Source organism: Eutrigla gurnardus (genome assembly GCF_963514095.1).
Source record: "Eutrigla gurnardus genome assembly, chromosome: 9".
NCBI lineage: Eukaryota > Metazoa > Chordata > Actinopteri > Perciformes > Triglidae > Eutrigla > Eutrigla gurnardus.
The window spans coordinates 1,140,879-1,161,589 of record NC_139923.1 but is presented as its reverse complement, the minus strand read 5'-3'; the positions used below and the strand labels follow the sequence as shown (position 1 = coordinate 1,161,589).

Sequence of the window (20,711 nt, the reverse complement as noted above, 5' to 3'; positions counted from 1 at the left end):
TATGGATGAGAAGACATGAAATTAAGTGAAATATGTGTTGCCTCTGGAATTCATACAACTAAACAATGCGTGTGTTTCAGTACTCAGCTCTGCACATTCCACATGCTAGAGAATGTGTTTTATTTTACAGTGGACACTGTATTTAATTAAATGTATCTTTGGCCTGGCTTATGTTTTTTTTATTTTTTTTTATTTTATCAGGACTTTGACAGGAAGTCTTGTAGAAATAAGCTAAACTCAGCAACAGATTTATCTCAAATAACTATCTCAAAAGTTTGTGTATTTTGGTTCTTGTAGTTAACAACAAATGATATCCTTCTGTGCAGGAAACCTATTTGAAAATGATGAATGTAATTACATGCAAACCTGTGAAATAAAGCATTCCCAATTCATTTTGTTTTCTGGTGAGTAATTGGCATCTCCAAATACTTTTGGAGCTTTATAGTTTTGTAAATTATAAATTATAATATCCGCGTATTGGTGCAGCGCTCAGTGTGCAGAAGTTTGTGTCTCTCTGGTGTTTGTAGAATCAGAAACAACAGGAGAGACACGCTGATCAGTCAGCTGCTGGAGGAGGAAAATGTTTCTCACAGCAAAACCAAGAATGGAAGTACATCCTGCCCTTCGAGGACAGACCGCTGAGAAGAAGACACCGTCACAAGACCATCAGGGACACGCAGTGGTGCTCTACGTTATTACCTGCTCTTCAAAGTGCATTTCCTGCATTTTGGCCATTAATTACCAATTAGACACAGATCATTTTTAGCACAGAAGGTACAAAATGCAGTAAGTTATGTAACATTTGTCTTTTAAGTTCCTATCTATCAATGAGCGAGTTAAAACAATGGTGGTTGATCATGTGACCCACTAATGAAAGTGTTTGTACTTGCTGCTTTGCCCAGAAATAGGATCTCCGTGTCTGTTGCGACAAATTCTAAATGAGTTTTAGCTTTTTCCATCAGCAGTGGTTGGTCTCCCAGTATGTTGCTTTTACTTGGAATGGGAAATCGGTAACTTCCAACTGCTGAGTCAGGCTCCCTCTAGCCTAAAGTGTTTGACCAGGTACATTTCATTACTGCTGAGTCACAATGGAGGATCAGAGAATTCAAAGTCCCACAAAAAAGAAACAACAAACTAATGGAAGTGAAGAAGGAAAGTCATCAAGAAGCAAAGTGACCGCCAACAAGGGAAAACAACGGATGAAGCCTTGACAAGATGGAGGGCTTGAAATAACAAAAGGGGCTGAGGGCAGATACAAAAGTTTTTAATTACCGTATCAGAAGACATTGTTCCACTTCTCTCTTCAGACCGCCTATCGGTGGGGAACGTGTGAAGGCATCAAGCAGATGAGAGCTGCTAATCAACTGACAGACAGTTGACACTGGGAGATGAGGTCCCAGAGGCACGCCTGCAGTTCCACCTACCGCCAAAGAGGTCGCTAGAAGCAACACGTCTCAAATCTTTAAAGTACAACTTTAAAGCGACTTCTGTTTGAAGCCACTGAAAAAGATTCTGGTCTCTTTACAAGATATTGTCTCATAAAAAGTCAATTCCCTTAAAATGAAAAAATCCTTTGGCATTGTGTGGGAAAACAGTTGCTGTAAAAGAAAAAAGACGCTTGCACTAGCAGGATACTCTTCAGTTTGATACAATAGCATTCAATTCACTGGACAAAAAGAAAATTCCAATAGAGTAAACATTCAGGGTCAACTAAAGAAATAGGACAAACCTGAAATGTGGATTTAAGGAACATTTCCAGGCTCCATTACATCCTGAATAAACATCTAAACATTTGGACCACCATTGTTTACACCATGCCAAAGGAACATTTCATTATGAGGGTATTGACTTTTTATACAAGATGGTAACTTTGTTTTGAAGCATGAGTTTTGAGTGAGTTATGACCCTTTGCAGGTGAGTTATGGTGTCGTGTTGGACCATAGAAGCTATTTTGACAAATGCACCTCAAGTTTTGAGAATGTTAATAATGTTTCAAGAAGTAAGCCAAAGCAGTTGAGTTAAAACTGTAATTATCTCTGCTTCAGTCAACGGCTCCCTAAAACCAGAGAAGGAGCTCTGACTTCCCCTGCAGGACAACACACGGCAGTGCAGCTCAGACTGTTTCTACTGCAGCAGAACTGATAGAGTAACTAAGTACATTCACTTAAGTACTGCATTCTTTGTTTTTTAATACAGTATCTTTTACTCCACTACATTTATTTGAATACTTTAGTTTCTACTTAGGCCTACTTAAACTCTAGGTTTGGAAATCCACTAATAATGATGTATTACTATAGATTGAGCTACTCAGTACTAACTTTTGTAATAATAATGCATTAATAATTCTAATGTAATAATGTGATGTATATTATGCTGAATGTTTCATACATTCAGTTTATTTTGATGCTAATACTTTTGTACAGGGTATTTTTTTTTACACTTTTACTGCTTTTACTTGAGTAAAATATCAGCTACTGGAATGGGGGAACCTCAGCCTCCTTAGGAGCTGCCATTGTTGTTTGGAATGCCCACAATTCGTCACAACAAAGCTACGCCTGTAGCCGGCAGCAGCTTTTAACAAGACACCAATTGGTCCAGCTGAGCTTAAAACCTGAACCCTCAGGGACTTAACTGACGTCACCTGGTAGATGGTGAGTGTGAGAGGCTGTGAGAGATTGACATGGTAAATACAAAAGGGACAGCACTCTGCATGTCATTTTACTTTGATGACACTAAATATATGATCTAAAAGTGTTCAGGACATTATTTCACATGTTTTACAGCCTGATCTGAACGTCTTCCAGGCTCTTATCATCCCAGACCAGAGGGACCTGTCAAACCATTTAGTTACTTCAATAGCAAGGTAAGTTAAGCGTTAACTCTGGGTTTTCCGTCCTACGACGCTCGTTCACTTCTTACCGGGGTAGATCGCCATGGTAACTTACGCTGCAGAGCTAACCTGCTCCGGAGCAGGTTATGTTCCTGATAAGAGATCAACGTGGAGAAAAAAAACTCCTACTGACCAATCAGCTCTCTTGGAAAATGGCATCACCATTTGTGGAAGATCCTGTAGAGCTTGGTGCACGGATCGAGAGGGTCTCTTAAGGAGACTGTGTGCATTGTGCTCCGGTACTTTGCTACCAGCATGTTTATGTATGCTGTGGGTGACGCAGAGAAAATGAGCAAGAACACGGTCTGTAGCACAATCCACAAGGTGGCACGTGCTCTGGCAGAGGTGCTGGATGTGTTTGCGGTGTTCCCCGGCCCATGCATTCAATCAAAGAGGGCTTTTACGACATAGCAGGTATGTGTACTTGATCAATATGTCCCTATGACAAGTACTATTGTACGCTATATTAAAGCCTACTCCTTTCATAGGGTTCCCCAGAGTGATAGGTGCTGTGGATTGCACGCACATCCCTCTCTCCGCCAGTCTGGGGAGAATGAAACTGATTATGTAAATCGTTATTCCACAGCCTCAACATCCAGGTAAGTCTTGCAATTGTAATTTGCAATGCACAATGCACATATAACATTTAATTCACATAGCAATATCTTGCTTTAAGTGTGGATTTTTATTCTTTGTTCTACTTATTTTCATTTAGTAGGTTATAGTACCATAGATCTTTGGTAATTCAGCTACATGTCTTCTGTCATGTATGTGATAGTTGCTGTAACATTAAACTTTTCCTTTAGGAACAATTAAAGTACACTATTATTCGATGTAAATGATAGATAAGGATACTCTTACTTTGGTCATAATGACACATTGCCTGCATTCACACCAAGGGTTTGCAGAAAAATGAGTAGCCTGGATAAATAAAGCTCATTCATTCCCTTTAAACACGTATGGAAATATTCACACAGCACTCCACCATGGAGTTCTGTCAAATGCACACTGACTTTAATGCATTTATCTTGTGGAAGTATTTTAACCCAAATGCTTTTGCAGATGACTTGTGACCATCAGTGCATGGTCACCAGTGTTGTGGCAAAGTGGGCAGGGTCAGTCCATGACTCCTGGATCATCAGGGAGTCTGCACTGTGCCAGACTTCAACAGGGTATGGCAAAGTGTACTCTGCAGGGCTGTTCAGTGGAGTGATGCTGGGTGACAGGGGGAATGCCTGCCAGGTCTTTTTATTGATGCCCTATCCTGACCCTGATGCAGGGCCACAAAATCGCTTTAATGTGGCCCTTAGCAGAACAAGGGCCAAGATTGAGATGACATTTGGCCTAATAAAGGCCTGGTTCACCTGCCTTTGCGGCCTGAGAGTGGCCCCAGACCGGGCATGCAAAATAATTGTGGCATGTGTGGTGCTCCACAACATTGCTAAAAGGAAGGAGAGGGCCCCTCTTGTCGACCCACAACCCCATGATATGGTTGACCCCATCACCCTGGACCACCCTACTGGCAGGGCTGTGAGAGAGGCCATCGCACAGCAATTTTTTTTCTTAAAAACTGCCTTTTTTTCTTTTCACACATTTATTTTGCAAATCATCTTTTGTTCTGTCGTTCCTGCAAAAGGCAATTCCATTTTAGTTGAGTAGTTTCCCCAAATCTGGCAATAAATTAAGTCACTGATTTACCTTCTTTTTGTACTCCAGTTTCTCCACCTGCAGTTTTTCTCAATTAGAATTTTTTTGGTGTTCGATTTCCAGTCTCTTGCATTGCAGGTCGAGTTCCAAGGTCCTCTTGTAGAGGGATTGTAACAGGGATCTTACATTGTCTGCTCCAACCTCAAAGAAATAACACACAATACAGGTGCTTCGACATTTAAGCATTGTTCCTCTGTAAGGCTCACTTGAAAATATTTAAAAAGTAACATTGACTAGCCGGTTGGAATTAAGGTTAATTAATTACCACTTGCGATCCTCTTGGCCTTGAGGTGGAGGCACCAGGCTCAGGGGGATGAAGATCTCCCTCTTCCTACAAAATGATCATGGCAATGGAAGCAATTGATTCATTTCAGGATAAAAGCAGCACTTCAAGCACGTATTAGTCCCATGTGCAGACCACCACCATTAGCAAGTAAATAAAGTAATTATATTTTAAAATATAAATCAATTACAGCCAAATGTCAACACCCTCACATCTGTTTGTGATGGCTAATTGCCCCATTTTGCAGTGATTTTTTAAAATCCTGATATTGGTGGGGTTTTTGTGGCCACTTTTGGTACTGCATGTCCTAATGGCCTACTAGTAAACATCACAGCAGGGCAATTCAATTGAGTTTTTTACCATTTACCAAAGACTTACATGTGACTAAATGCTACTGATAAATTTAGCCTTATGAAAACATTCAAATGTAGCACAGTTGTAGTTACAGAGGCAATAAGTCCTTGAATGTGAGTTGAACATGCTGAAAGCAGCTTTTAATGTCTTAAACCATGAACAAACATATGAAATAGCATAATATTGAAGACTGCACATTTTGTCATACTTTAAGTATATACATTACACAACCAAATCAAATAATAATCTTAATTTGACCTAAAGATTTTACATTGCAGTACAAAAGTCTCCAGTTTGATATTACATAACCGTTTGTCTCTATGCTCACTAGACAATATGTGAGTTGTGTGTATGATCAGAAATGGTGGATAGGAAGTATCAGAGATGTTTCAGATCAAGATGAAGATGTACTTGTTCAGTTCATGCACCCAACATGGCCCTGCCAAGAGTTTCTACTGGCCAAGAAGAGAAGACATGGGCAATGTTCCACTGCAGCATATAATTGCAAGGATTGACGTTCCCTCTCCATAAACTGGGCGCATGTATGCCATAAAAAAAGATGAGCACAACAGAGCAGAGATGTACAGTAGACAATTTGTAAAGTGACTGCCAAATTAATGAATGTGACGAAGGAATTAAATCTAAAAGATGAAAAATGTTTGATCCCTCATAGTGAGTATAAAGACAAACTGTTATTCAATATCAAATTTGGGGACTTTTCTACTGTAATGTAAAATCTGTATGCTCAAATTAAGATTATTATTTGATTTGGTTGTATAATGTATATACTTAAAGTATGACAAAATGTGCAGTCTTCAATATTATGCTATCATATGTTTGTTCAAGACATTAAAAGCTGCTTTCAGCATGTTCAACTCACATTCAAGGACTCTGTAACTACAACTGTGCTACATTTTAATTTTTTGGTAAGGCTTAATTTATCAGTAGCATTTAGTCACATGTAAATCTTTGGTAAATGGTAAAAAACACAATTGAATTGCCCTGCTGTGATGTTACTAGTAAGCTATTATGACATGCAGTACCCAAAACGACCACAAAACCCCCACCAATATCAGGATTTTAAAAATTCACTGCGACAAAATGAGGCAAAACACCCTCCCAATTTTTTTTAAGATGATGAATATGATCTTTCAAAAAAAGTAAGTTTGGACCTGATACTTGTCAGTTTTTTGGAAGTTGGGCAAAGATGTGTTTACTTCCATTTTTGAGCCTTAATATCTGTGAAACTAATCATCTAAGAGAGACCATATTTTGTAGAATGTTTAGGCTAACACCAGAGATAGAGGCAGACGTGATAGAAGTCTTTTAACTGCAAAAATGGGAGCTCAACAACTCAAAGCTAAATTTTGGGAGAAGTTTAAGTACCTACCATACTAGGTTATACTTGGGCTACACCCCTCATATTCGATGTCTGGCGGCTATTAGTAAAAGATATACACTGTAGAAATTATGAAGGCCACGGGTGAGATAGTTTTCCAGATATTGCTGTTTAAAAATGGCTTTTCAGAGTATGATGCCAAAAACCATCTAAACTACCCTTCATTGAATGATGTTTCATGAGAAAACTGTTGACAGTAGAGAACTAATATTTTGGATTTTTCCTATTAACAAGTGTGTCTTTGTACTAGAATTTTTACAGGACATTCTGAGATTGTCAGGTGGGAGGCATTTGATCAAATGACACAGAATGACCTCTACCCTGTACAAATGTGGTCCGTTGGGAGCTGCCACCACCGGGGTCTGATGACACCCCCCCTTCCATTAAGGGGGAGGACCCTCATTATTGGCGAGGGCCAGCTCCTTAGCAGGAGTGTAGTCCTGTGTTGGAGGGTCCCTCCTGTCTTTGCCTGTGCATTTTATTTCCTGTTTGCTGCAAGAAATATCAAAGCCATTTCATTGTGCTTTTGTATAGGCTAATGATGATATTGAATGATGTTTTTATATTTATTTTTATTTGCTCCCAACTCCTCTTTGCACCACCGGATTGCAGCTGAAAAAATAGTTTGATATGTTTTCATACACCACGCCATAAAAATACATCTAAGCAACACATTCATTTAACGGAATACACAAATGTAATTATAATCAGATCTACTCATGTCCTTATGATAGGGCAGTGATATTATAAGACCATTAACGTATGCATTATCAGTCGGCGATTTGTTGCCAGCTGCCCTTCCTGCATGTGGCAGCGGCAGCTGTGTTGCTTTTAGCCTGGATTGTGTTTAAATTGTTCATATTTCTCCACGATTATGGTTTGCTCCTCGTACGTGAAATATGCCGCTCTGCTGCCCGTAGACTGATCCATGTTTGTGATTGGTCAAATGGTGCAAACCCCGCCTCTTTCACAAGCACGCACTCATAGTTGGAAAGGGAAACCCTGGTTGCCTTATCGAGTTGATAACCAGCTTCGTGTGACCGCTTATCTCTGACTGCATTTGTTAGGGTTACTTAAGCTGGATAAGAGAAAGATACCCTGGGTATTCGTAGTATAGGCCTCTGAACCCTCAGGGACTCAACGGGAACGCCCATCAAAGTCTTTGAGTCCGTGAGGGGGGACATTGGGATTTGGCCTAAAGCTTTTCAAATTAAAAGTCAACTTAGATTTGTTTGTTGTACTTCTTATTTTCCCCTACAAAGCCAGACTTTCCTAGCAGAGGGCACATACTGCATTTTGATAGACAAACAGACAGAGAGACAGACTTTCTTCTCTGTCATGATTGGGGAAAAATTAGTGAACTCCCTCTGTGCTTCTTGACTCCGCCTACAGGAAACAAATCAGCCGTTTCTATAGCAGTGGATCCCAGAGTTGAAAGAGACGGGGGAGTGGCTGTAGAGCGTGGATATGTCAGTTCATGATTTCTAAACTCTGGAGGATGTACAGTATATGCTGTGTATTTGTGTTGAAGCAGCACAATTCAGATCTAGGTTCACACTTTAGCCATGTAGCGGACTGTTTTTTGGAAGGATGACTAGGTGTTTTAGTTCTTGACTGAGAGATGATTGCTTTAGCCCACCAATTCTAAGTAAGCCCTTATCCACAATAGGATCAAGGCGGAAAAGAGGACTGGAACAAGGCAGACTACCTCCTCTTTAAAGTGTTTTTATCTCTTGGGGAAATGCTTCCTGCTGAGCGAGTTTAATGACCACCTCAGCTGCTCTCTCTTGTTCTTCAACAGTCACATGATTATCTCGACGTCCTTGCTTGGATGCTAGCCTCTTAATTCTTGCAACAACCTTGAGAAGCCTTATCCAAGATGAAAATCAGTTCAAACTGCTGAGCATGTTGTTCAAGTCACTGGTGGTGGTAGTGGCTACATTCACTTGAACTGCTCTAACTTCAGGGTCACCCACCAGCAGTTCAGTAGAGAAGTTAGGTCTAGGTTTCACTTCTTGCTCCCACAGGAATTTGGGTCCTGACATCCAGCTTGTTGAGGAGATGCCAGAGACATGAAGGCCTCTAGAGGCATGGTCGGCTGGATTTTCTAATGTATCAACATAATGCCACTGACCAGGATCTGTTTTTTCCTTTATCACTTCAAGGCGATTTGCGACAAACATATGAAACATTCTTGAGTCATTATGGATGTATGCCAGCACAACTTGAGAGTCTGTCCAAAAGAACTCCTCATCGATTTTCATCTCCAGTTCAGTTTTCAACATGGCACTTGTTCTGGCAGAGACCACAGCAGCAGAAAGTTCCAATCTTGGAATGCTCATGATTTTTGTAGGCGCTACTCTTGGCCATCACAAGGCTACAGTAGATTTCATTTCTGTCGTTGATGTACCGTACATAGGAACATGCACCATAACCAACATTACTGGCATCTAAGAAGTGATGCAGTTCTGTCCTCATGATGTCACCAAAGTTGTGTGGGTGATAGCATCTGGGTATCGTGACTTCTCTCAGTTTCTGGAGACCAGCCTTCCACTCCTCCAACCGTGAGTATACATCCTCAGGAAGGGGCTCATCCCATCCCTTACCCATGCGACACAATTCCTGTAAAATGCACTTTCCACGTAAGGCGAAAGGGGAGACAAAGCCCAGTGGGTCATACAAAGATTCAACAACTGAAAGAATACCACGGCGAGTAGCAGGTTGGTCCTTTAAGTTGACATTGAAACTGAAGGTGTCATGTTCTATTGACCACTGAATGCCAAGCGCACAACCTACTGATGTCACATCTAGACCAAGATCATGGGAATTAGCAGTTGTCGCCCTTTCTGAGGGATCAACACAGCTCAGAACTTCTTGCCTGTTTGAGTTAAACTTATGCAAACGCAAACCTCCCTTTTTGCACAACCTCTGAGCTTCCACAATCAAGTCCTAGGCTTCTTTGATTGAAGGAACACTGGTCAGGCCGTCATCTACATAAAAGTTCTTCTCAACAAAAGCTGAGGCTGAAGAATGTGCAGATTTATGTTGCTGTGCTAAATACTTAAGGCCGAAGTTGGCACAACCAGGGGACGAGGCAGCGCCAAAGAGGTGAACTGCCATTTGATATTCCTGGGGTTCCGTATCCAAATCTCCATGCTCCCACCAGAGAAACCTCAGATAGTTTCGTACTCGGGGTGGAACAAAAAACTCATGAAACATCCTTTCGATATCGCATACCACAGCCACAGCTTCCTTTCGGAAACGACATAGGACCCCCACCAGTGAGTTAATGAGGTCAGGACCAGTCAGGAGAGTGTCATTGAGGGAGACTCCATGGAACTTTGCTGAACAGTCAAAAACCACCCTCAGCTTGTCTGGTTCATGTGGGTGGTATACACCATGATGAGGTATGTACCACACAGTCTCTCCCTCAGCCATGGGAGAGGCTGGCTCTGCATCACCTCTGCTGATAATTTCCTCCACAAAGGTCTTATAATGATCATAATACTGCTTATTGTTCTTCAATTTCTTTCTTAAATGTTGCAGGCGAACAATGGCAATCCTTTTGTTGTTTGGTAGCGAGGGTAAAGTGCCACTCTTAAAGGGGAGGGGGAGCTCATAATGTCCATCTTCTCTTTGCTTTATGTTGTCGCTAAGGTGTTGGATAAAGCGAACATCGTCTTGTGACACATACTTGTCTACGTGTCCCCTTTCATTAAAATCTGACTAGCGGCTGATGGCATTTCCTTCACTGCAACTCTTTGTACAAAGCTCTGGCTTCCCGGTCTGTCGAGATGGGGATTAGATGATCCTGTTATACTCCATCCAAGCTCAATTCTCTGTGCAAAGGGCTCATTTCCTTCACCTCTGATGACCTCCAGAGGTGCTAATGCTAAAGGACAATCATATCCGATCAACAGTCCCACTTCGCAGTCTTGCAGTGGTGAGAGTTTGTCAGCCAGGTGTCTCAGGTGTGGCCACTGCAGCGCTGTCTTGTCAGTTGGGATATGAGATCTGTCTACTGGGATAAAGTCCCTAGAATAAGCCTTAAATATTTGAACATGAGTTTCTGAGTGGATTCCTCTAATTTGCAAACCGTGTGCAATCTGGCTTGTTATGATAGTATTGACAGCTGTCATTGTGCTTAGCTTCAATTGAACAGATGGTGCCTTCACATTAAGTTCCTTGAGCAAATCTTCCAAAATAAAAGTCGAATCACTCTGTGTATCAAGTAAAGCATAGGTGAGCAGCTCTCTATGTGGCTCTTTCACTGATGACAAAAATACAGGTACAATATTAGAGGTGGAGAAAGAATTTTGAGTGACGGCGTGAGACAATACATTGTGGACTCCCTGACTTCTGCCATGTTCTGTGGAAGTAAGATTTTGCTCCAAGGCTGCCATAGATGCATTCCTCTTCTCTTCATGCAGACAGGTTGGATGACGCCGGCCACATGTACTACATGTGTGTCGCCTTTTGCAATCCTTTGTGAAATGTCCCTTCCACAGGCAGCCAAAGCAAAGTTGGTTTTCTCGAATGAATGCCCTTTTGTCTTCAATGGGTCTTTCTGCAAAGGTGGGGCACTTAGCTATGCCATGTGTTTCGTCCTCGCAGACTGGGCAAGGCGGTTTTGATTTTAAATAGGCCGTTCTATGCATCCCAGCAGAAGAATTATTAGACTGGGTGCTAGTATTCAGAGTACTTGCTCTTTTAGTTACTCTGTCATCCATGGCTTTGGAGTTCATCAGAAATAGAGAACTGAAGTTTTTTTCATATTGCTTAGCCTTCTCTTCCCGCAACTCTCTGCCCTTGTCTGTTAAAGTTCTTTCACGGGAGGTGGAACTCTCTGCCCTTGTCTGTTAAAGTTCTTTCACGGGAGGTGGAACTCTCTGCCCTTGTCTGTTAAAGTTCTTTCACGGGAGGTGGACCTGGATGGTTGACCCTTGATGTTATCCATCCCTTGTGATTTAAGTGACATTTTGAATGCTTAATTTTGTTATTATTATTATTATTATTATTATTATTATTATTATTATCATTATTATTATTATTTTAAAGTTGTGTTCAGACTTCTAGGCCATGGTCTTTTTAGTTCACAAAGTAACACATTCACAAATTATTGACAAAATATAAACTGTGACAAAAATGAACACACAATTGCTATAAGCATAAAAGGTTATATTGCACTTTACCCTTTCAACCTTTTCACTTAAAAAGACATTGTAAATATATCATTCAGGGATGGAAAATACTATAACCTTTACCAAACATTTAACTCTTAAACCAACTATGGGTTTATTCCTTGACATTTAATTCAAAAACGACATGAAGTGCGTTGATCCATTTTCTTGCCTTTTCCCCGTTTCTTTATTGGTTCAGTCCAGTGTCTCTCACTGTATTTGCTGTACCTTTAAAGTTTGAGTACTGTTCCTTTACTGATCCATGTGCGAAGGTTGTAGGCTGCGTCGGCTGCCGGCGTCAAGCGACAAAGGAGAATGGCTCTGACGTGATGGTCGAGTTTTCACTGTAGCGGACCCTTGGCGTCAACAAATAAGGCGGAGAGATTCATGACGGGTGCTTAAATTTTATTGTTGCTGTTGCACCGTGAAAACTACGGAAAAGAAATACAGAAAAAAAAAAAAAAGATACATTCATTGAAAAACATTTATTTCAAACTCGGGAATAAAATAAAAGCCCAAATACGAGTTAGACATACCTCGTTCCACTAAACCAAGGGAGCTAATATCATTGTGTTGAAGGTGCCTTCTGGAGAACCATATTCCCCCTAATGACAACAAACAAACTTAGAACAGATCGCAGCAACCGGAACAACATAAAGATGATAGTGATTACATTAAAATAGAGCAAGCTTACTTCGGTATCAAAGAAACACCTCGGCAGCACAGACGCCACGCCAACCCAGCGGGAACAAAGGAGATGGTGACGGGGGCGCGCACAGGTAGGCAGACGCGCACAGGTGAGGAGACGCACAGGTGAGCTTACAGGGTTCATAGTCTCCTCCCTTTTATAACCTACCACCCTCGCCAAGATTGGCCACTAGATGGCAATACAAAGCCATCCACTGGCTCAAACAGACAGCACACAAAAAAGAACAGGTGACAGCCCAAATCAATCTACTATTCTTTACAAGCCATGAGATCTGTTCTAGTGTCTACAGGGTCATTGCTGTCTGCTGTCACTCCTTTACATCACTCCGCTTTGGGCTAAATGCTTACATCAGTATATACCATGCACACCATCTTAGTTTAACGTGTTGTTAGCATGCTAACATGTGCTACATTTTGCTTTTGATAGACACATGTTGACTGTGACCAAACGCACATTTAAGCCTGTAATCTTAAAAAAACAAGCAAGTTGATGTAAGAGGCCCCTTGCTTTTACTCCGACACTCCATTGACTAAATGAGCTTAGCCACTGTGTTTCAAATTGCTATATCAATCCAGTGTTAATGTTGTGTTGTAACTGTGTTGATTTATTTTGCCATATTTTGATCAGGTGCAGGTTACGTATATCCACTGATCAGCCACCGATAATTATCAACTGATATTCATCCTAAATAGTTTGATCAAGTGGCCTCTATATAGACTGATCAGAGCAGCTTAACCAATTCTAAATTTAAATGTTTTCAATACTAATTTGTCTGCTTTCAAACCAGTTCTTTGAATCATTGTGAGAAACACCTTTAATGGAATGGCAGGTAAAAACAGTCAGAGATAACAAACAGGCTGTAATTACAATAGTAGTGTCCTTTAAGTGCCTGCAAACACTTGTCCTGTGTCACAGGCATCAGGTTTGTTGTAGTCAGTTATATCCATGTCATCATGTCCTTCAGACTGAGCAGTATCATCGCCAGCAGGAGGGGACGGGGCCTGTGAGCACCTTGATTCTTTGCGGTTGCAACGGCCTCTTGGATGACATTGAACGTCAGGACTGACCGGCACGGCTCCTCACTGTAGCACATGCAGTCAAAACTGCGGTCGAACCAGTTGACATCATCCTGCGAGAGGCCGCCACTCACAGTCAGCGGGCCGTCACGGCGTTGCTGCTCGATCCGGTAATGGCGAGCATCGAGGTGAAGGAATACATCAGCGTCCCAGTGCTTCCTGAAACAGCGACCTCGGCCCTGGCAGAGCGCTTCGCTGCACAGTTGCGTTGCCGTGGAGACATTCAGGATGTACGGGTTCATGACCCGCTCCAGGTGGCGCCGAGCATCGAAGCAGGAGTCCTATAGGGTTTTTGCATATTAAGTCATTTTATTATTTGTTAAGTTGAGTTCCCAGAAAACCCCAGAGTGATGCCACTTTCTACCTCTGTGTCAGTGACGTTCATGTCTCCCCAGGAAATGACGCCAGCAGCACCAAGAGCAGCAGCTTCTCCAATGGTGTTCACAAGGTCAAACTGCAAAAGGTGACAGCCAGCCAATCAGAGAAGGGCTGGAAATTGTCTTTCTCACTGTTGTTGATTAATAACCAGCAAAATCAAACCTAACCTACTAAAATGTGTAAAACATTGTCTACCGCTTATCCTGTATTCAGGGTCGCGGGGGGGCTGGAGCCGATCCCAGCTGTCATTGGTCGCCAGTCTATCGCAGGGCTGACATGTAGGGACAGACAACCATTCACGCTCACATTCACACCTACGGGCAATTTAGAGTGATCAATTAACCTATCCCCATCCTGCATGTCTTTGGACTGTGGGAGGAGGCCGGAGAACGCGGAGAGAACCCACGCTTACACGGGGAGAACATGCAAACTCCACACAGAAGGAGCCCGGGCCGACCCGGGAGTCGAACCCAGGATCCTCACTGTGTGGCGACAGTGCTACCCACTACACCATCGTGCAGCCCCACCCAATTACCTGATGTCCACAAATCGTAAGTTCTTAAGAAGTGTTTTCTAAGATAATTCCTATGAACTATGATGTACTTCCTTAAGTACCTTATTACGTAGAATACACTGTATTAATAGTGGTGGGAAGGTTATAGCGAGGTCTTCCAGTGGACCAGTATGGCACCTTATTTCCGAAAAATATGTATGGTAGTCAACGGCGAGAGACAACATTTTTTTTATAACATTTACATTTTGCCATAAATGACATAGACATGTGTCAATGTAAAAGATAACAAGTAGAGAAAGTCATATTTTTACATAATTAAACAATCCATTGGCCAAAGGAACGATGTTAGTATTTCAATTATTCTACATGTTGTAAAGTGGATTCACAGTCAGTTCAACTCATGGTAACAGTAATTTCACCATCAGATCCTGAAGCATGAGGGCTGTTGCTATGGTAACCTGCAGTTTAATATACCAGGACAGGAGACACCTGCCAGCCAATCAGATATCGGTATTAAAGACACATGTATATGACATGCATTGTGTCTAATGATGACACAAAGTTGTGTATTTCTCAGTTACCGCGAGTGTGTCTGACCTCTGACATGTAGTCGTCTGTGCTGTCCTTGTACATGGGCCGGATGTAGGCATAGACGGGGATGGAGTAGGAGCTGTTGGGGAGTGTTGACACCCTCATGGCCTCCTGTATGCGATGCCGGACAAACCGCCGGGCCTGCTGGGAGTCTCTGAGCACCAGCTCCAGGTAGATGGATGGAAAGAGTGCTGTGGACTCTTTCCAGAGCCACAGCAGTTTGTCATTCCTGTCCTTTTCAATGGCGGGACATTCTCCAGTGAAGTCCGCCATGTCCTGGTTGTAGTCATAGTTGTAGCAGTCGGGGTACAGGTAGTAGCCCCAGAGTCTGTTGGGCCTCAACCTCTTGCTGATGCCGAGGGATCGGAGAAAGTACCTCTTGGCACCGCGTTCGAACACAATCTTCGCCCGGTACTCCGCCTCGTCCTCGGACAATGATGCATTCTTCTTCAGGACTGTGTCGATGGAAATCTGTCTGTAGATGTCTTTGCTACCCCAGTTTCGTACCCACTGTGGCCTCCACTCCTCAAAGTCAAGTACAGCAAGGCCCGGCTGGTCAGCAGGGATGTAGTACTCTATATCATCCTCCGCGAGCTCGCGGTGCTCCTGCAGGTCTATCAGCTGTGGCAGGCCCTCGTCGTACTTCTCGCCGGTGTCTTCGTCCACGTAGGGGAAGATGCCGAAGCGGTCAGTGTAGAATATTGCGATGCTCTGGTTGGTCGCCGTCTTCAGTGTGCTGCTGACAAGGTGGAAGTAGGAGAGGTCGAGCGGCATGCCGAAACGGATGTCACAGAGCTCGGTCGGGGCGTTCCACATGAACAAGAAGGGGTGGCCAGGAGGGATGGGATGGTCTGTCCTCGGTAATGCTCGACCAGAGCAGAGCAGGGCCAACATGGCGATGAAGATGGAGAAGAAATATTTGTCATAAAGCGGTTTGAGCCGGTTCATTTTGAAACAGTAATCTGACCTGTGAGGAAAAGAACAGTAGTCAGAATGAGTTATTGCAGGTCTTAAAATAAGTCTTGTTTTGCTTCAAAGTGAGTAAACTTTCTTTCACTTTCACTGCACTTTTATTCTTTGGGTCCAACAACCCACTTAGTGAGGTCACATTCTGACATCATCATAGCAACACAACAAAGTGAACCAGAGGGGTATTCCACCAAACTCGCTAATTAAAGCGGCGCTTACCTGGTTAAGCCTGGTTAGAACTAACACCAACTTCCACTTGGGGCTAAACCCATTCCATTAACGCATTTCAGCCGTGCCTTGTTGAGGCTAATTCAAGCCAGGTTAACGTTGTCGTGTGTTACGCACGTTCACGGGATATGAAGCCAGACCAGAACCGTGAATGTCGAATCATCGAGAAAATGGCAGAAAAAATATTGATGTAACTGTACGAGGAGTACAAACCCATCATAACCGAAAAAGGGAATACTGTAGTGATAAATAAAAATTGCGAGGCTGCTTGGCCAAGAATTGCCGAGCGATTAAAAACGGAAGTACCGATAAGAGTAACATGTTCTAATATAACACTGACAACAAGTTCTTCAATGTGAGGATAGTGTAGAGGTAATGCGCCGGTTTTGCAAGCGGTCAGCCACGGTTCAATTCCCGTCTATGGAACTTTGTGAAACTTATTTCTTTGGCCGGAACTCTCTCTCTCTCTCTCTCTCTCTCTCTCTCTCTCTCTCTCTCTCTCTCTCTCTCTTTTAGATAGGTCTAGTAAATGCATCTACATTGACCAACTCATTTATCTCAACAATTCAATGAACACATTCGATGAACCTATTAATGAACTCACCTGAAAGGAATTTATGTGGCTGAAAATTGCATGCAGCAATGCCTTTGTCATTGGGATGTATAACATATTATTAATAATAACATATTTATGCCTATCATGTTTTTGCAACTTATATTTGGGTTCTGGGGAAATTGTATGACATATTTATCATAGTTAAGGTAAAATGTTGGTCTAATTCTCTGATCTAAAGACAATTATACAGGCAAAAAAAACACAAAAAAAACACATGAGATGTCCTTGCCGGGATGTGAACTTGCGATGCCCACATTCGAGGGCAGGAGCATCACCACTCACCCAACTGGGGGCTTTAGATATTGATATGGCCAGTCGGTCTTAAATAAAATAAACGATTTATTCATATTTTTTTAATTGCAAGCATGTATTTTTAGACGCTTCATGAAAATATAGTCTGTTTGTACTTTATATATGTAATTTTGGTAATTTTTGGTCTTTGACGTGATGAAATCACGAGGACTAGGCTTGGCGGAACCTTCTGCTGGTACAGTTGTTTCCGACAGACGGACTTCTCTGAAACCCCCGCTAAAGTAAGCCTGATGGTTAGCCTGCCCCGGGGCAGGCTAGTTTGGTCGGATAAATTCCCATGGTTACTTAGCGGAGAGTGCCTCAAGTCACGTTGATGGAACGCAACTCTCGCTAAAGGTAGCGAGGCTTATCGAAATTAGCCCGGCTTTGCGCTTAGTGAGTTTGATGGAATACCCCTCAGAGGTGTTTTGAAGGGGGGTTGTATTTGCGAGCATCCATGGTCAATGTATTACCTATAGTGGATGGAGTTTAGAGAAAAAAGACTGGAGTACCAGCACAAGACCAAAGCAACCGACTGCTGAGTAGTTTATGTCTGGCTGTGCTTTCTGGTCCAGCAGAGTCCACTGGGGTCCTGACCGACGCAGACTGCTAACTAGCCTGATGATGGAAGCTCTGTACTGTGGCTCCACCTGTTCAGAGATAACTTTTATTGTGATATGACACTGAATAAAACTGAACTGAAATTAAGTTTATTTTCAGCCCTTTTCAGGACATCTGAAGCAGTTATCTTTGCAGACTCACCAGCAGTGAGAAAGCAATTATGCTTTGGATGTCATTCCCCTTTGTGACCTTTTCACTATTTCTCACACTTAATGGTTCTGAAATCTACAGCGTGTAAGTGAAATCGTGGCTCTTTTGTATGTTTTCTTCTACAATACTGTTTTTGTGTAGCTAGCACTGAGTCCAAAGCATGTCGGATGGTCCAGTGTTGTTTCTAGTTCCTGCCTTGTTACAAATCAACAAAAAGCAGACAAAAACAAAACAAAGGCTTTTTTAATTGCATTAAACACTGAATGCACGGAGGGAATGTTTAGTCAGGTGGCAGCCAATTAGAACCCCCACCCCCTCCTTTTTTTTTGCCAAATTCCATATCTTGGTGACTTAAGAAAATTTCAACAGTTTAACAAATGTTTTTAAAATGTCTGAACAAGTGACATTGTAACTATAAAAATTTAGACTGCGTTTTTCTCAATTTAAATTTGATATATATTTTTTAGACTAATGGACTACAAATATTATTTGACCGCAGCCCTGGTTTTGGTTTGTATGTCTTTGATTTCATTTCCTGTTATCTTGTAGTTTCTGTCTCTTGTGTTGACGTCCTGTTATATTTTGTATTCTCTTTCTGTATCGTGTTGTGTGGTTGACTTCCTGTTTAAGTTTTCACCTCATTTCCTGCGATTCACACGTGTATGTGATTAGTCTCGTCACCCTTGTCTGTTCCCTTGTTGAATCCACAATCACCTCTCACCTGCCCTCAGTCACCTGTCTCTCCTCCACTTAGCTATTTAAACTATCCAACTATTCCCATCCAAGGCAGCATACAATCCTGTGTCCTCATCTAATCCAAATTAACAATATTTTTTTAAGAATTAATTTGAGGATAAAGGTGAAGATTTGATTTTACTCCTTTTTAATTACTTAATGAGTAGGATCACTAACTAATGTATTCAGTTCTATTTTTTTTACTTGTCTGGTAACCTTTTACAATCATTTGTCAGGTTCAGGGCTCCATTTCTCTCTCAATTCACACAGTAGATTTGGCAGTATAATACACTTTAATCCACACATTCATTTTGTTTTCAGACCAGAATGGACCTGGACCTGCATTTACCCGTTCACACACAAATTCATACACTGATGGCATTCATACACCGCCTGCACATCAGGATCTAACTCATTTACACACATTCACATGCCGATGGCGCAGCATTGGGGCAATTGGGGGTTCAGTATCTTGCCCAAGGACATTTTGGCATGCAGACTGGAGGAGCCAGCATTCAAACCACCAATCTTCTGATTGGAGGACGACTCGCTGTACCTCTGAGCCACAGCTGCCCCGAAAACAAAAGGACTCTTCAGTTCAAGTTAAAACATAGAGTTGGAAAGGTTCTCATTCACCACATGCTCTCACTTCCGGCAAGATTTATGGTTTAATATCCTGAAGACAAACTACTCACTCTGGAATCGTTGAGGTATAAAGCTACTGCAGCTACAGTTATTACTTTTCCTTTAACATGAACATGACTACATGATATTTATTTGAACTTTTTTATGCTTATTAACCTAATTTATTTATATGTCAACTTTAATACATATTTGTATTTATAGCACCTTAGTCAGCCTATATTGATTTGACTGAATGATCACATCGCTATGAAACTAGCAAAGCATACAGTTGGTTGATATCTTTAAAATATCAAAATGATATATGATATATATATATATACAAATTAAATCGATGATTTACAGTCTACAAGCTACCATAAACATTTCTTTGCTCTGCGAGAAAACAGTCATCCAAATCTGATTTACCGATTACAGTTCCATTCACCTGCTCTGCTGCATGGACATGGATGTGGAGACAGTGCTTGCTATTTAAACCAGTTTTACACACAGTGTTACAGTATCTTTACGAGGTTGCAGGTTACAGTCTGACAGTTTTATGATTTTTGTGAAGTCAATAAATTAAAATTACACTTTTTCGGCTTACATTCAAGGTATAAACAATGTCAGAACTGTTGGTGAACTTGACCCAAGTAATGTTTTGGAAAAACACCAGTAAACCTTTGAACCAAATGAGACGTCATTAAGTAAGTACCAACCTGTTCTGGGGATCTTCCTACCGTCCAAACTGCAAACTCTTGAGTCGTGAAATTATTACCTGTTCGTCATAAAGGCTCTCCTCGCTCTTCTCTGGGAGTCTCCTTTAAATAGACTTTTGCTGTGCTTTAATGACAGGCAAAACACTTGTGAAATCTTGTCAGCGCAGAAGAGCCCGAGGTGTTCTGCTTTTTATGAGGACGTCCTGATGTGTTTCAGGCTGAGGATGAGTCCCTCCTTCCCTGCCTTGAGGAAAATATCTGAGGAAACTCCAGGATAAGGACAATGTTTGGACACATTCGAGGCCTCTGTCCAGACATGCAAAGAATGCAGTGACAGTTTTGAACTTGGTCAGTTGTAGTTGGAAATGAACTGAACTGAAGGAAAGCTACCTGCTTTCATCATCACATGAAGAAAGAACTCAACGATAGATTCAGTCAACAAGGGGGGAAATTAGTTTGGTTGTACTGTTCAGTAACTTGCAAAATAGTCTTAAAAACCATCATGCAAAAGAATCTTGATAAGATCATGGATCGTGATCCTGCCTGAAAAAAAATTGTGATATATTTTTGCCATATCACCCACCCCTACCCAGCTGTTCCTCTCTTTTCCCCCAATCTCCAACACCCACATTGCAACTCGCATCTCGGAATGTCTGGCAGAAATCTCCGCCTGGACAACT

General features: G+C 41.9%; 1 protein-coding gene across 2 annotated transcripts; it reads right to left on the bottom strand.

Annotated features, from left to right (window-relative positions):
• Nucleotides 1-12,215: 12,215 nt before the first annotated feature.
• On the bottom strand, nucleotides 12,216-20,237 carry LOC311018340 (hyaluronidase-5-like). 2 transcript variants are annotated; one of them, XM_084017260.1, is made up of 4 exons: nucleotides 20,091-20,237; nucleotides 15,088-16,048; nucleotides 13,963-14,052; nucleotides 12,216-13,879 (listed from the first exon to the last, which is right to left on the bottom strand). In XM_084017260.1, the coding sequence occupies exons 1-4, from the start codon at nucleotides 20,099-20,101 to the stop codon at nucleotides 13,460-13,462; spliced, it is 1,482 nt and encodes a 493-aa protein (XP_083873386.1). In that variant the 5' UTR covers nucleotides 20,102-20,237; the 3' UTR covers nucleotides 12,216-13,459. The 2 variants fall into 2 exon arrangements, with proteins under 2 accessions (XP_083873386.1, XP_083873387.1); XM_084017261.1 differs by having other exon boundaries at nucleotides 20,032-20,217.
• Between the last annotated feature and the right edge of the window lie 474 nt (nucleotides 20,238-20,711).